Below are 13,332 nucleotides of genomic sequence, written 5' to 3' on the forward strand. Positions count from 1 at the left end.
TTTTTTCCGTCTTTACAGATTCCTTAACCAAACTTGGAAACTTTTCCGAAAACATTGTTTGCAACAAATAAAAAAAAATAATAAAGTAAGTTTACGATTCTTTACGTTGCCATGGCAACGGGTTTCATATTTTACGAAAATCACAACGGGATTTTAAGATTTTCTTGCTAAACTACACTTGTTTCATATATCTTTATTGTATAAGTTATGTTATGTTATTATATCTTTGCTGTCTATCATATTTTAGTCTGACATTTATAGTTAGTTATTTAAAGTTATGCTAATGTAATGACGTAATGGTTCAAAATCCAAAGTGGCCGACACTATCATAATAAAAGTTATAACCACCTTTTTCCCCTCGGATTTCATCACTGCTTGGTATTTTTTTACAGAAAACATTGATGAGAACGTTTTTGATTCGTTTATATAGGATTTTAGGGTTATACTTTGAAAAAAGTTAAAACATTTAAGGTTGATAACAAAACTACAAATAACATTATTTTTATGACGTCATTTTTAACGTCATTGCGTCGGCTTTTGACAGCAGAAGTCTCATAACACTTTGATTTTGATAAGAAACCTTCACTGTTTTTCGTGTGAAATATTTAGGTTTCATGGGGATTGGCAGTTAAAGCCCCCCAAATTAATGACGTCATAACTACGTCATATTACGTAACAATGATAGAAAGTTTTAGGAGTCATAAAAATTGATGAACGTATCATCCCCTGCAAATTCGGTGATCGTACAGCAAGACGTTTTGAACTACGAAGAGTGGGGGGTGGCGGGCAAATGCAAGATCAAGTCAACACTTTGAAACGATAGAACGCACATAAGTTACAACTGCCGTGGCAGTACCATTCAGCTTGTGTGCTGCAGAAAAGCCATGCGCCTTAACACCACGTCTGATTTCAAACCATGTCCTACCCAAACTTGCTTATACCTCAGTTGACAATCAAGACAGTGTGTGTTAATACTGTGTTTTTAAATTAGGTCAACAAGGACAGGGAGGAGATTGCCAGGATGACAATGGAGCGTCCTACCGAGGAACAGTCTCCGAGGACCGAAACAGGCAAGCCGTGTCAACGATGGGACTTTCAGGTACCTCATAGCCACGTCAACACACCTGCTAATAAACCATCATCCGGACTGGATGGGAACTACTGCCGGAATCCTGACGGCGAACACAGAGTCTGGTGTTACACCATTGATCCATTAACGAGATGGGAGTACTGTGACGTACAGATATGTGGTAAGGTCTGATTATGCAACTATAGTTCTTTGTTGTGATCTCCGCTAATCTGTTTCAATTGCTACATCTGCTTCTCCATATTCCAATGTTTTAAATGTCCAATACTACGATCGGTGTATCGTTGCGATGTATGTGAGCAGGACTTATCGGACAAATAGTAAGCAATGGAGGTAAAAGCCTTCAATCTTAGAACAAATGCAAAAAGTTCATTTTGCTTGTTTGTAATGTCAAAACGGCTTGGGTTACGATTACTAAATTTGGAGGGGATAATGTCCTGGTAAAGTGTTTTTTCTGTAATTTTGGTATCGTTATGACGTGATTTGACGTACTTATGACGTCATAATGTCATAATATGGGCTAAAACCGTCTCAAAAGGAATTTCCGCTATACTGAAAGGTATTAACCAAAATTTTCACTATGAAAGGTATCTTATTGGTACTTTAGTGTGCCAAGTCTTTTGTTGCCAATGACGACGTCACTGACGTCTATATGACGTCAAAACATGACGCCATTTGTCTGTCAACTTGGATCGACAAGCTTGCATTTCCTAAAATACTTTTTTAAACATATGACCCCAAACCCAACAGGGATGGACTAAAGAGGTTTAATTTAATGTGTTTTGTAAAAGAAATAAAATATTTTGACGGAATTCGAGTAAAATTAACATGTATTTACCGTTGCTAATGTCATCTTTGATTTTGACCCAGTCAAATTAAGTTATGAATATTCATTTATAAATGGAACTTAAACTTACAGAGGATGTTAATGATATATATAAACAAGTGTGGTCTAGCAATGAAATAATGTAATTTCATAATTTCAACTGAAAATTTTATAAAATATGCCTGTCAGACATCCGTTGCAATGGCAACACGAAGAAAGAAAAACTCATTTTTTTTTCGTAGACATGTTGCCAACAACATTGTAAGAAAAAGCATTAAGTTCCGTAGTCCAAGCACACGTTGTTCGGCAGTTGTACGACGTCAAATTTGGCGCAGGCAATTTTAACCCCCCCCCCCCTTCGAGATAGGGTTAAGAACGAGTCTGCAATTCGAGACGATAGAACGCAATCCCCAGACAGTAGTACATGAGTTACCACTGCATTGTCAGCTCTTGTGCCCCGCAAGAAAAGCCTTCCGCCATAACTCCGCGTCAGCATTCATAACCATGCCCTTCCCAAAACAGTTGGAAATCAAGACAGTGTGTGTTAATACTGTGCTTTTAACTTAGATCAACATGGAGATTGTCAGGAGGGAAATGGAGCGTCCTACCGAGGAATAGTCTCTGTGACCGAAACAGGCAGGCATTGTCAACGCTGGGACTTTCAGTTTCCTCATGGACACGACAACACGCCTGCTAATAAACCATCATCCGGACTGGATGGGAACTACTGCCGGAATCCTGACGGCTCACAGAGAGTCTGGTGCTACACCATAGATATCTTGTCGAGATGGGAGTTTTGTGACGTACCAACCTGTTAGTATCTACCAGACTCCGGATCGCTGAAGAATTCAAGCGTCCAGGAGTCTGGTAGAGACTAGCAACCTGTGGTAATGTCTGATTTTGTAACCTTAGCTTTTGTCTTATAGTCTCCTTTCATCTGTACATACCTACTTCTCAACATTTCGATCTTCTCATGCATATTTATCAATTAAAATCCTCCGTAAGACGCATGACTACATCGCTTTTAAATATGCTTTTGAAATTTGCAATTCTTGTATCTTTCCAGTAGATGTTGTAGCTGCAGTAACTCTTAAGATATGTGCTATCGTTTTATCATTAATGATTTTATTAGGCCATTTTGATACCGTCATATGGATGACACCATCGCGCTAAATATTTTTCTATCGTACATAAGCAACTGTGAAGGAAACAAATATTTGCCGTACAGTAAACTGAAAAACACATATATATAGAGAGAGCGAAAACGGATGCTTAATTCCTTTAAATGCAAAAGACAATTCCAAACTGGAAGACGCATATGTGAAAGAACAAAAATTAAAAATCTAATGTTCGTTATATCATAACCCTCAAGCACTCGACCTTTTTTTGTGACTAAAATGACAGAGTGTGGTCCAAACGGGCCCCAAAATCTTTTGTTCATAAAGTCTCAGTTCCAATTCCTATCGGTGATCATTGTACATACATTGCTTCGTCAATGTAAGAGGAATATTTTGACATGTTAAGGTGTTGCTGATTCCACCTCATTATCATAATGTATGCAAAAGATCAGAAGGACCATGTTTTGCACTAAACCTATTCTGACCAGAGAGGGGACTTTTGAGGCCCTCAGTAACTATTATGTCGCGTAACTCATGAACGGCTGGTGCTAAAGCTATGAAACTTGGTGATATAACACAACATATTGTTAGCAAATATTTTGGGGCAAAAAAGAAATTTATCATTATTTGGGGTTGGCATGGCAACGGAATTCTGGCATATTTTTGCAAAAAAAAATCCAATTTCGATTTATACAAGGTTTTCTTGGTAAAACATGCTTGTTTTCTTACAGCAATAAAATTCTATGAAGTTCAATGCTTTTTTCATGATTCAAAATTTATAATTTATGATAATTTCATGACATCATTAGTTAAAATCCAAGATGGCCGCCCTTATAAGCTAAATGACGTCACAATGTCGTCATATTATATGGTGATGATACAGAAGTTTCTAGGAGGATTTAGTTTTACATGTTCATCATCCCCTAAAAGTTTGGTGGTGATAGGATAAGTAGTTAGGGAGTTATACTTTGTTTTAAAAGCTGCACTTTTGGGCTGGAGTCCGTTTGAACCCCAGACGGACTGATCACGGACTTTCTTTATAGCTTCCACTTTATTGTACCAATCTTCATAAAAACTTAGGAGAAGGTAAAGAAGATATTGGCTAACAAAGTCACGGAAGGAATTTTTCTTCAGTTAAAAAATGTTCAAATGGTACTTCAAAATTACGCCTGGGGTCCAAATGGACCCCACTCGGGTGTTTGAGGGATAATCTTTTTTTAGTCATATGTTCAACTTTTCTACCACTTAGATTGCATACTGGAGGCAATTTTTCTTGCTAAACTTTTACTTTTCCACGCTCGCATCAACATGGCAACGCTGACACTCAGACTAACTCAAACAAACAAAACAAACATACCTGTAGGTCAATTCTTTACCTCAATAAAACAGAGACTTTGGAGTCACTTTTTTTTGTCCGTGTGGTGTCTGTCCACGAACTAACTCGACAACGCATATCTTAGTATATGGTCTGTAGCATTGATCAGACCTTAAAATATTAGATTCTGAATTATGTTATGGCAGTGCAAAAAAATTCTAGTCTTAATACGTTATGTGCTGATGATATGGTCATTACAGAATTACAAGTTTTAGACGGAAAACTTCTTCGCAAAAGTTTGTTTTCTCGCCACACATGCACTGATTTTCAGGTGGACGTCGACTGGAAAGTAATGAGCGGAACGCTTTGACATGTGCCCGCCGAAATTTGAGTTATGCACCTAATTTTCCGGATACGGCCAGGAACGTAATAATCACCCCTAGTATCTTCTTTGTGTTGATGTACATGACGTTGCTCCGTGGTCTTCTAACAACAGTTAGGACGTTTCAAACAATCAACAAGTACATAATGCCTTAGTTTGTAAAAGTAAAACCTCCTTCACCGTTGAAGGTGTTATCTGATGTCTTTCATCAAGTTATAAAATCATAACTGTCCTTGACCACCTCATATCTTGATAACGACTTTAATGTATCAGATAAAAATCGAATTTTTGTCAATGGAACTTGAGATTAACCAACTTTCCGATTCCAACAGGTCGGTAACCCTGTGGAGACCATTGAATATAACTTCGTGTGGGGTACTACTAGTAATATACAGTGCTGGTCAGAACCCACGGTTACCACATGTGGATTTGAATGATTCTACAGCAAATGCTTCATCTGTTAGGAATTTCCACTTTGAGACAAAGCGTCAAAAAGAACATCACATGAATACGATTGTATAAAGTTATGTAGGCAGGTAATGCTTCAACAGCCAATGATTCGTCTGTCAGGTACACCAGTTGGAGACAAAGCGTCAAAACGCTTTGTGTACAACGAATTCATTTGACTCTAACTGTTGAACAGACATCTTAAGAGTATGTTGGAAAACGATTCTACAAAGTCTGCCATAGAAAGACAATGTGTCCACAGCAAAAAAAGCTAGCGTTGGTAGGTTTTTGAAAGTACATTGGGATAAAAGGAAACACGACATTTATTTTGGCTCATTGACATGCATTTTAAAATACTAGATATGATAAAAAAAAAATAACATGTGCATTCACAGAATTTAAAAAGACTGAAAAAATACTTTCTTCGATTTTGTGTCTTCTTACAAAATAGTTTTAATGTATTGTACAGTTCTGGCAAGTGACCATGCTATGCCTAAGTTGACATGAATTAACATTGTATATAGTTAGGTCAAAGATGAACTTATTTAGCAAAATATTACATGTTCGTTTTACAAAGTATGTTAATAAACATTGATATAATCGAAAAACTTTATGACGTAATGTACACATACATACATTTGGGAAAAAGCACGAAAACAGTATATCCAGTTGGACCACAGTGCACATTTGTCTTTGTCTTAAGTTAGTTAAGAACACACCGATATGATTTACTCCTATTGGGCTTGATGATGAAGATGCAATAAAGATCGTTATAATCATATGAGATGTACGTCATTTGGTCTACACTAGTCTGTAGTACCGTTACAACAATAAAGCAGTTTTAGCTTATGGTTTAGCAGCATAACCCAATAAGAGGTTAGTGTGGAGAATTATGATTTGTTTTACCATGTCACCATCCTCCTACGCAGGGACATCCAACAGCGAAACCGCCTGTCTGAATTTACCCTGCTTTCTCAACCGTCACCCTTAGTTCCTGACCGCCCTGCTTATAAATATTAATGAGGTAACCCTTATATATGCCAGACCCCTTTTGAAAACTGAAAGGCCTATTCTCTGATTGGCTGACAGCTGGTTTTAGAGGGGGGAACGTCCACAGGAACTAAGAGTGACGGTTGAGAAAGCAGGGTACATCAAGACAGGCGGCTTTGCCGTTGGATGTCCCTGCGTGGGAGGATGGTTTCGCATGTCATGTTATATCCCAGTTTGTCTTCTATCCCAAAATTGCTTCTGGGATAAAGGCACATCTGGGATGGATCGGTGTTCGCTCAGTTCTAAACTCGGCATGTTCATCTTTGACGAGATCTCCATGGACCTTAACAACGAATTTGTTAGCATGAGCCATATATCTACATACATAGCGGCTGGGGGTACTCGCTCAGCTCTCTGCTTAGTAAAGTTTTACCACAAATTTGTTGAAGGTGTCTACAATATATATATATATATATATATATATATATATATATATATATATATATATATATATATATATATATATATGCACGAACAAGGTGAAGATGAAAGAAAGACATTGTAAAAAAGTCCATGGCCTGGTAGAATTCCATCTGAATCAATGTTGAATTGTAATTTTCAACGCAAAAAAAAATTGAACCCAAGACTTTAACTGTCCTACTCCAGTCTTTGTCAACAGATGGACTGCTGAACATTACGTTATGCAGATAGAAGGTTTGGTAACAAAAAGTAAGCATCATGGACAGAGAATCAGGGTGACTTTTTTTACAATAGGAATACAATTGGTGATTATATATTAAGGGGGGGGGCTGACTACTCTCTCAAGGCAGGCAGGGCCTGGAAACTAATCGACATACACAGACTTAGATCCCAAACACTTCGACCAATTTTAAGGAGGTGGAAACAACAAGAAAGAAAATATAAAAGATAGGTGACTTTCTCCTTTTCATAAATCAAAATACAATAAGGCATGCGCATCGCTAAAGTGACCACTAAGTGTTCCTTAAAGTTAACATAGTGTGCGGAGACATCGATTGTTTGTTGAATTGACACAATTATGTTCTTCTACCAGAATTGATTAAACAAGGCGGTATCGTTGCCCCTCAATCGACACTTTTCTGGGTCCACCCTACAAGATCGGGATTACATCCTGGCGCTCTCCGATTGAACTGCAGCTGCCAAGTTGTGGCTGTGTGTTGTTTTACATACAGCGAACGGCAAAGAACCGATGAACAGTGGAGCGATGTCACTAACCTTGTGCTGAAAAGAGAAACGGATTGAATTGTTATATCAGTAAGATTCCAATAACGCAAACGCATGGTAATAATATTGACAATTTTTCTATTGCCTAATGAACGAGTGCACTTGCAATAAAAAGCAAACCAGCTCCAGATATACTGTTTTCTATTTGGATTTGCGGGCTTAAAAGTTGTGTTTTTAACATGTATTCCTATGGGACGGTGAATTGCAGGAATGAGACCTAAGGCTCGCCAATGCGTGGCTTATGTTGGTTTAGACTTTGACCTGAAATAATCCAAAAGATGTCGGATCGTCGAGAATTTGGTATGTAAACAGACGAAGTGAAGTGATTTATCAACATTAATAGCCAAAGCACTAGTAAAGTAATCACCAACCTTGCTTGAAGAAACACCAAGGTCCGTTAGCAGATGGAGAATCGCAACATTTCTGGAATTCACACTCATATTTAGGAATGCCAGGGAAGTTACACTCCTGCCACTCGGTCGGCTCCACCTGACAGCTGTATAGTGTTGGTATACTGAATGATGATAAAAGAAACAAATGCTTCTATAAAGCCTGGCATTTTGCCAAGATTTCCGTCTGTAAAAGGATTATTCTCGTTATTGGAATGTGCTAAATGCAGTCAGTCAATGGTTGTTTAATGATGAAGTTTCGTTTTCGAGAAGGGGTATTTTTGCAAGGAAAGGCACATGTCCTGTTCCCGATATGAATTGAAAGGAACTATGAATATTTTAAGCCCAACTTAAGGACGAATATAATAATAGCAATCGCCCACCTCACCTGAACAAACACCAGAGTCCATACGCTTTCGAGGAGAAAATATCTCCATAAGATGAAGACTCAAAGCAGCATCCTCGCAATTCACACCCGATAAGAGGAGGGCCAGACAAGCCACAAGTCCTGGTAGGCGTCGGCTGGCAACTGTACAGTGTTGCTATAGTAAATAAAAAAGAAGAAAAAAATAAAATTAGAAGAGCCATTAAACGTCATCAATGTTTTCCATCTGGACCTTTGCTTCAATCCATGCTAGACATACTAGAACAACAGATATCATCCTGAATTCACTTGGACGTATTGCTGGGGCCTTCTATGATCATAGTGTAAATGCATACATGCTCGCGGTCTTGCTTTTATGTTCGCGATTTTTGTGGCAGTGGGTTCACAACGAACTTAAAAACCGTCGCGAACATTTTAAAAAAATACTTCAGCCATACCACAGGTATGGTAAAATATCTTGTATTCGTAATGTTTCTTTTTCTTTCACAAATTTTTACAACATGCGGCTTGTATACATTACGTGTGCGACACAATTACATAATATCTTAGTAATAGCAAGGACGTTAGTAATACATTGAATCTGTAACAATTCCCCCTCTTATTCTTTCCAAACTCACGTCAAGTACATGCTTCTGTTTTCCGGCTGTTTTCTGCTATACTTCCAGTCTCGAGTCTTTCCATATAGTGTGATTTAAGGCCATAGTCGCCCAAGGCTTTATAATTCTGGCCACCTCTAGGATAAAACCTTCCCGTTGCTCTGCTCCTACATCCTCTTCAACTATTTCTGCCCCTAAAACAATTTCTACTAGTCTTTCATCATTTTGTTGGAATACTCTAACAGCAACATTAACACCAAGCTTGACTGTTATCTCATTTGCTATGTCAGTTCTGGTGTTGTTAAATATACTGCAATCGGCTACTAAGTGCCCTACAATGTCCTGAGTCATTCTGTCACATGTTGGACACAGTCTGTTGCCTTGGTTCACTGGAGCAGTACTCAGATGTATAAGGTTTTGCAAGTTAACTCTGTGTTCAGGTTTCTTTCTGGCCAGTGTCCACAGTTTGTTGGGCTGCAGGGCTAAGTGATGTATTTTGTAGAATCTGGGGCATGTTTGTCTCTCAGCTACCCTGGCTTTCCACCGTTCCTCTTCCCTATGATTCACAGCTGTCGTAACTACTCGTTTCCACTCCGTTACTGAAGGAAAGTCCCTTGTTAACCAATAATTTTCCAGTCCATACTCTTCGGCAATTACAAAACAGTCTCTCACGAAGCCTGTGGTAGTTTGGCATTGTCTCCTTAGTACATATGAGTAAAGTCTGTACGTGAAGATTTTTTTTGGCCAATATTGTACTGGGTAGTTGTGTCAGCCTTCGAAAGAAGTATAGTTTACGTTTATCCATCATGGCTTTTAGTGTCAGCATCCCCAGTGATCCCAGACTTGCATTAGTCTCTGTCTGGAAGTGTATTCCTTGTATTTGTTTTACCCCTGCTCTGTGGACTCTTTCTAGCTTGAGTAGGTCGGTGTTGGTTGGGTACCACAGTTCACAGCCATGCATCATGCTAGGGATTACAATTGTGTCGTACAGTCTCTTGGTGATTATGGGGTTTGGAGTATGTGCCTCAGAACCCGTCGCCAGTATTGCACTGATTTTACCCTTCCATTTCTTGCACGCTTTTTCTATGGCCTCTAATGATCTGAGGTCGGTCGAGTGCTGGACCCCCACATAGGTGACCACAGTTACTTCTGGGATTGTGGATGCTCCCATCTTCCAATCACTTGTCAGGACTGTTGCTGTGGGGTGCTCCTTTACCCTTTTTCCAAACACTACACACTTGCTTTTTTACGGGGCATATTGAAACCGCCATTTCCTTCCATAGTCATGCAGTGCACCTATCAGCTTCTCTAAGCCCATCCTGGTGCTTGCAAGAAGACTTATGTCATCTGCCAGTGTAGGTGACCCACAGTAGGTTTCACCTATACACACGCCACCACCTAGGGCTTGAAGTTCTGCATGGGTGTCATTTGTCGCTAAGAGATAGCAGGTGAGCGACAAAACGCCACCTTGGTTCACCCCACGTGATGTTCTGAATTCCCTTGACATCTCACCATCTGCCCCCCACTCTGTAGTTCGTGTGGGATACCTCTTGCCAACAACCAAGGCCTCCAACTGTTGTGTGGCACCTTCTCCCAGATTTTAGCCATGACATTTAACAGTGTTATTCCCCTGTGAGAGTCTAGGTCAGTTTTATCTGCTTTCCCTTGCTTAAGTAAGGGGATTTTGATTCCTTTTTTGAATTCTTCAGGTATGTATTCCAATTCTCTCATCATGTTGAATAATAGGGTCATTCTTGCCCACAGTGCTTCTCCTCCATATTTAATGTGTTCGTATGTTAATCCATCATTCCCTCCAGCCTTGCCATTCTTCAACTGTCTGCAGACTGCCATAATCTCTGTGAGTAGGAATGGTTCTTCCAGAATGCCCTCTAAGTTGTTTTGGCTTTCTTTCTCCATCCTAGTTACTTCTGCAGTGATTACTTTCTGGTGTGACTCATCAAACCATTTACTCTCTTCTTCCTGTTCATTTCCCAATGTTTCAAAATGGCTGGCCCAAGCCTCTCTCACTTCTTTGGGATCAGTCAGGAATTGATCCCCCAGTCTCACTGCTTGTGGTCTGTCTACTTTCCCTTTTCTGCATCTTATCTTTTTTCCAGAAGGTTTTATCGTCAGTCTCTGCTAACTTTGCTAACTCTTCATTCTCTTGTGCTCCTTGTAGTAGTTTAGCTCTCCTCAGTTCTGTTCTAAATCGTGCTTTACTTTCTTTGTACTTTTTGTACAAGTGATTGACCTTTTCCCTCGGTTTTCCTGCCTCTTTCCACCTTAGCCTTAAATCAATCTCTTCCTTATGTTTGTTTACAAGGGTCTGTGACCAGTATGGCCGCTGATGCTTCCTTATTTTCTTAGCTGGTATCACTTCAGCCGCTGTACTTTTTAGTACTCTGTTTAACGCTGTAAGTTCTTTTTCTAGAGCCACTGTTGACCTCTGTGTGAGGGTTCCCATCCCCTCTAACTTCCTCTTCACATTTTCCTTGTACGTGTTCACAAGAAGTCGATCACCTGCTCTTTCCCAGTCCAGCTTTTCTGTAGGGTTACTCTCTTTCCATTCTTTTGGTTTTTTCTTCAGGATGGCTATAACTGGCTTGTGTTCAGGACATCATCTTCCATTACTTTGCATGATATCACTTCTGCTACTATTTCTCCTGGTATAGTTGACTTGTGTTTAGTATTCTTTGTTTCAAATGTCTCTACTGGGCCTGTACATATGTGGCTCAGGTTCAGGGAGGTCATGTCCAGTTCACTCAGAATCTCTGCCAACTCACTGCCATATCTGGATGGTGAGCCCTTCCCTCTTGGGCCTCCTTGCTCTCAAACATCTGCATTGAAGTCGCCCATGAAGATAACAGTTCCTTCATTTTTATATTTCCTGTACAAGTCTCTCAGCATGTCTACATGTTGTCTGTACTCGTCTACCTTTTCCCCTGCATGGGGAAGGTATACCGCAAAAATGAACAGCCTCTGTCCTCCTACCAATCGGAGTCGTATCCCTATGACTATCGTTCCCTGCCTCTAGTTTGTGTACCGCAGATTCTCTCCTCCAGTGTATGAGCCAGATTTTGTACATTATAAGGCAGCTAGTTTACTATGCTCAGCTGTAGTGTCTTTGTCCTGGTTTGTCTTCCTTATGCATGCTTGAATTTCGGTTTCGAGTGAGTGTATTCTATTCATGTATGATGCCATTGATGTGTTCATTTTCACTTGGTTTGTTTCTATTCTCTTAAGCTTTCCTTTCAAACTGTCTATATCTTCCTATTGTTTTGATTGAGCATCTTTGTTGTCTGTCAATGCAAACTGTATGCTCTGTATCTGTCTGTCGCATTCATCAGCAATGTCTGCGCTTGCTTTATCTTGTCGTTTTGTGATGTCTTCCATCTTTGTTAGTCTCTCATTTGTTTCCTTCAACTCATACTTCAGTTGATCTCTCAACTTCGCGTTCTCTGCTAGTATCCTTATCACCACGTCCTGATCGTGATCTCCTTCTTCATCAATGGTGCTCAGCGTTCTGCTTCTTGTTAAGGCGGGGCTCTGGAAGGTTTGTGTTTGACAGGTGGTTGGAAACATCTTTTTTTTTTAAATTTCTGCCAGGTTTCTTTCTCCTTCTATAAATTGAAACAGAGCACAACAATCCTCTGCCAGCCTGTTGATTACTGGCTCAGCATTAACCCTATAGGTTCTTTTCTTGGGTTGCCCTTGCAGACAATCTCGCCTTTGAAGTCTGGCCATTCCCAACAGGGCTTCCCTGGTATGGTTCAGGACAACTTCATCATTCTCACCTGCAGACAGGATTTTTCCTTTGGCAGCACACCTGTCAAGGCCCCCTATGTGACTCTTGATAAGCTCGTAGACATGCCTTGCTGCTTCTGTATCATCCTCAAAGGAGGTGTCCTCTACTTCTCTCAACCATACTCCTGAGTTGTCCAGACTCATCCATGGTTATTGTAATGACGTTATCCGTACTTACATTCATCAGACTTGGAAAGCTCCTTTTGATTCGACTTGGAAGTACAGTATCTGCAACGCTACTAACGGTCACAGAGCTTCTTCTTGACTCGACTTGCACTTGGGGGAGTACAGTATCTGCAACTCTACTAACGGTCACAGAGCTTCTTCTTGACTCGACTTGAGGGAGTACAGTATCTGCAACTCTACTAACGGTCACAGAGCTTCTTCTTGACTTGACTTGGGGGAGTACAGTATCTGTAACACTACTCACAGTCGCCGGGCTTTCTCTTGACTCGACTTGGGGAGTGCAGTATCCGTAACACTACTCACAGTCACCGGGCTTTCTCTTGACTCGACTTGGGGGAGTACAGTATCTGTAACACTACTCACAGTCACCGGGCTTTCTCTTGACTCGACTTGGGGGAGTACAGTATCTGCAACTCTACTAACGGTCACAGAGCTTCTTCTTGACTCGACTTGTGCAGTATCTGTAACACTACTCACAGTCACAGTCACTGGGCTTTCTTTTGACTCGACTTGGGGGAGTACAGTATCTGTAACACTACTCACA

General features: G+C 40.1%; 1 protein-coding gene across 1 annotated transcript; it reads left to right on the forward strand.

Moving 5' to 3' along the window:
* The first annotated feature begins 756 nt into the window (after nt 1–756).
* On the forward strand, nt 757–2,923 carry LOC118415168 (plasminogen-like). The gene is made up of 2 exons (XM_035819551.1): nt 757–1,250; nt 2,481–2,923. The coding sequence occupies exons 1-2, from the start codon at nt 1,022–1,024 to the stop codon at nt 2,729–2,731; spliced, it is 480 nt and encodes a 159-aa protein (XP_035675444.1). The 5' UTR covers nt 757–1,021; the 3' UTR covers nt 2,732–2,923.
* The last annotated feature ends 10,409 nt before the right edge of the window (nt 2,924–13,332 follow it).

Source organism: Branchiostoma floridae, chromosome 5 (assembly GCF_000003815.2).
Source record: "Branchiostoma floridae strain S238N-H82 chromosome 5, Bfl_VNyyK, whole genome shotgun sequence".
Taxonomy (NCBI): Eukaryota; Metazoa; Chordata; class Leptocardii; order Amphioxiformes; family Branchiostomatidae; genus Branchiostoma; species Branchiostoma floridae.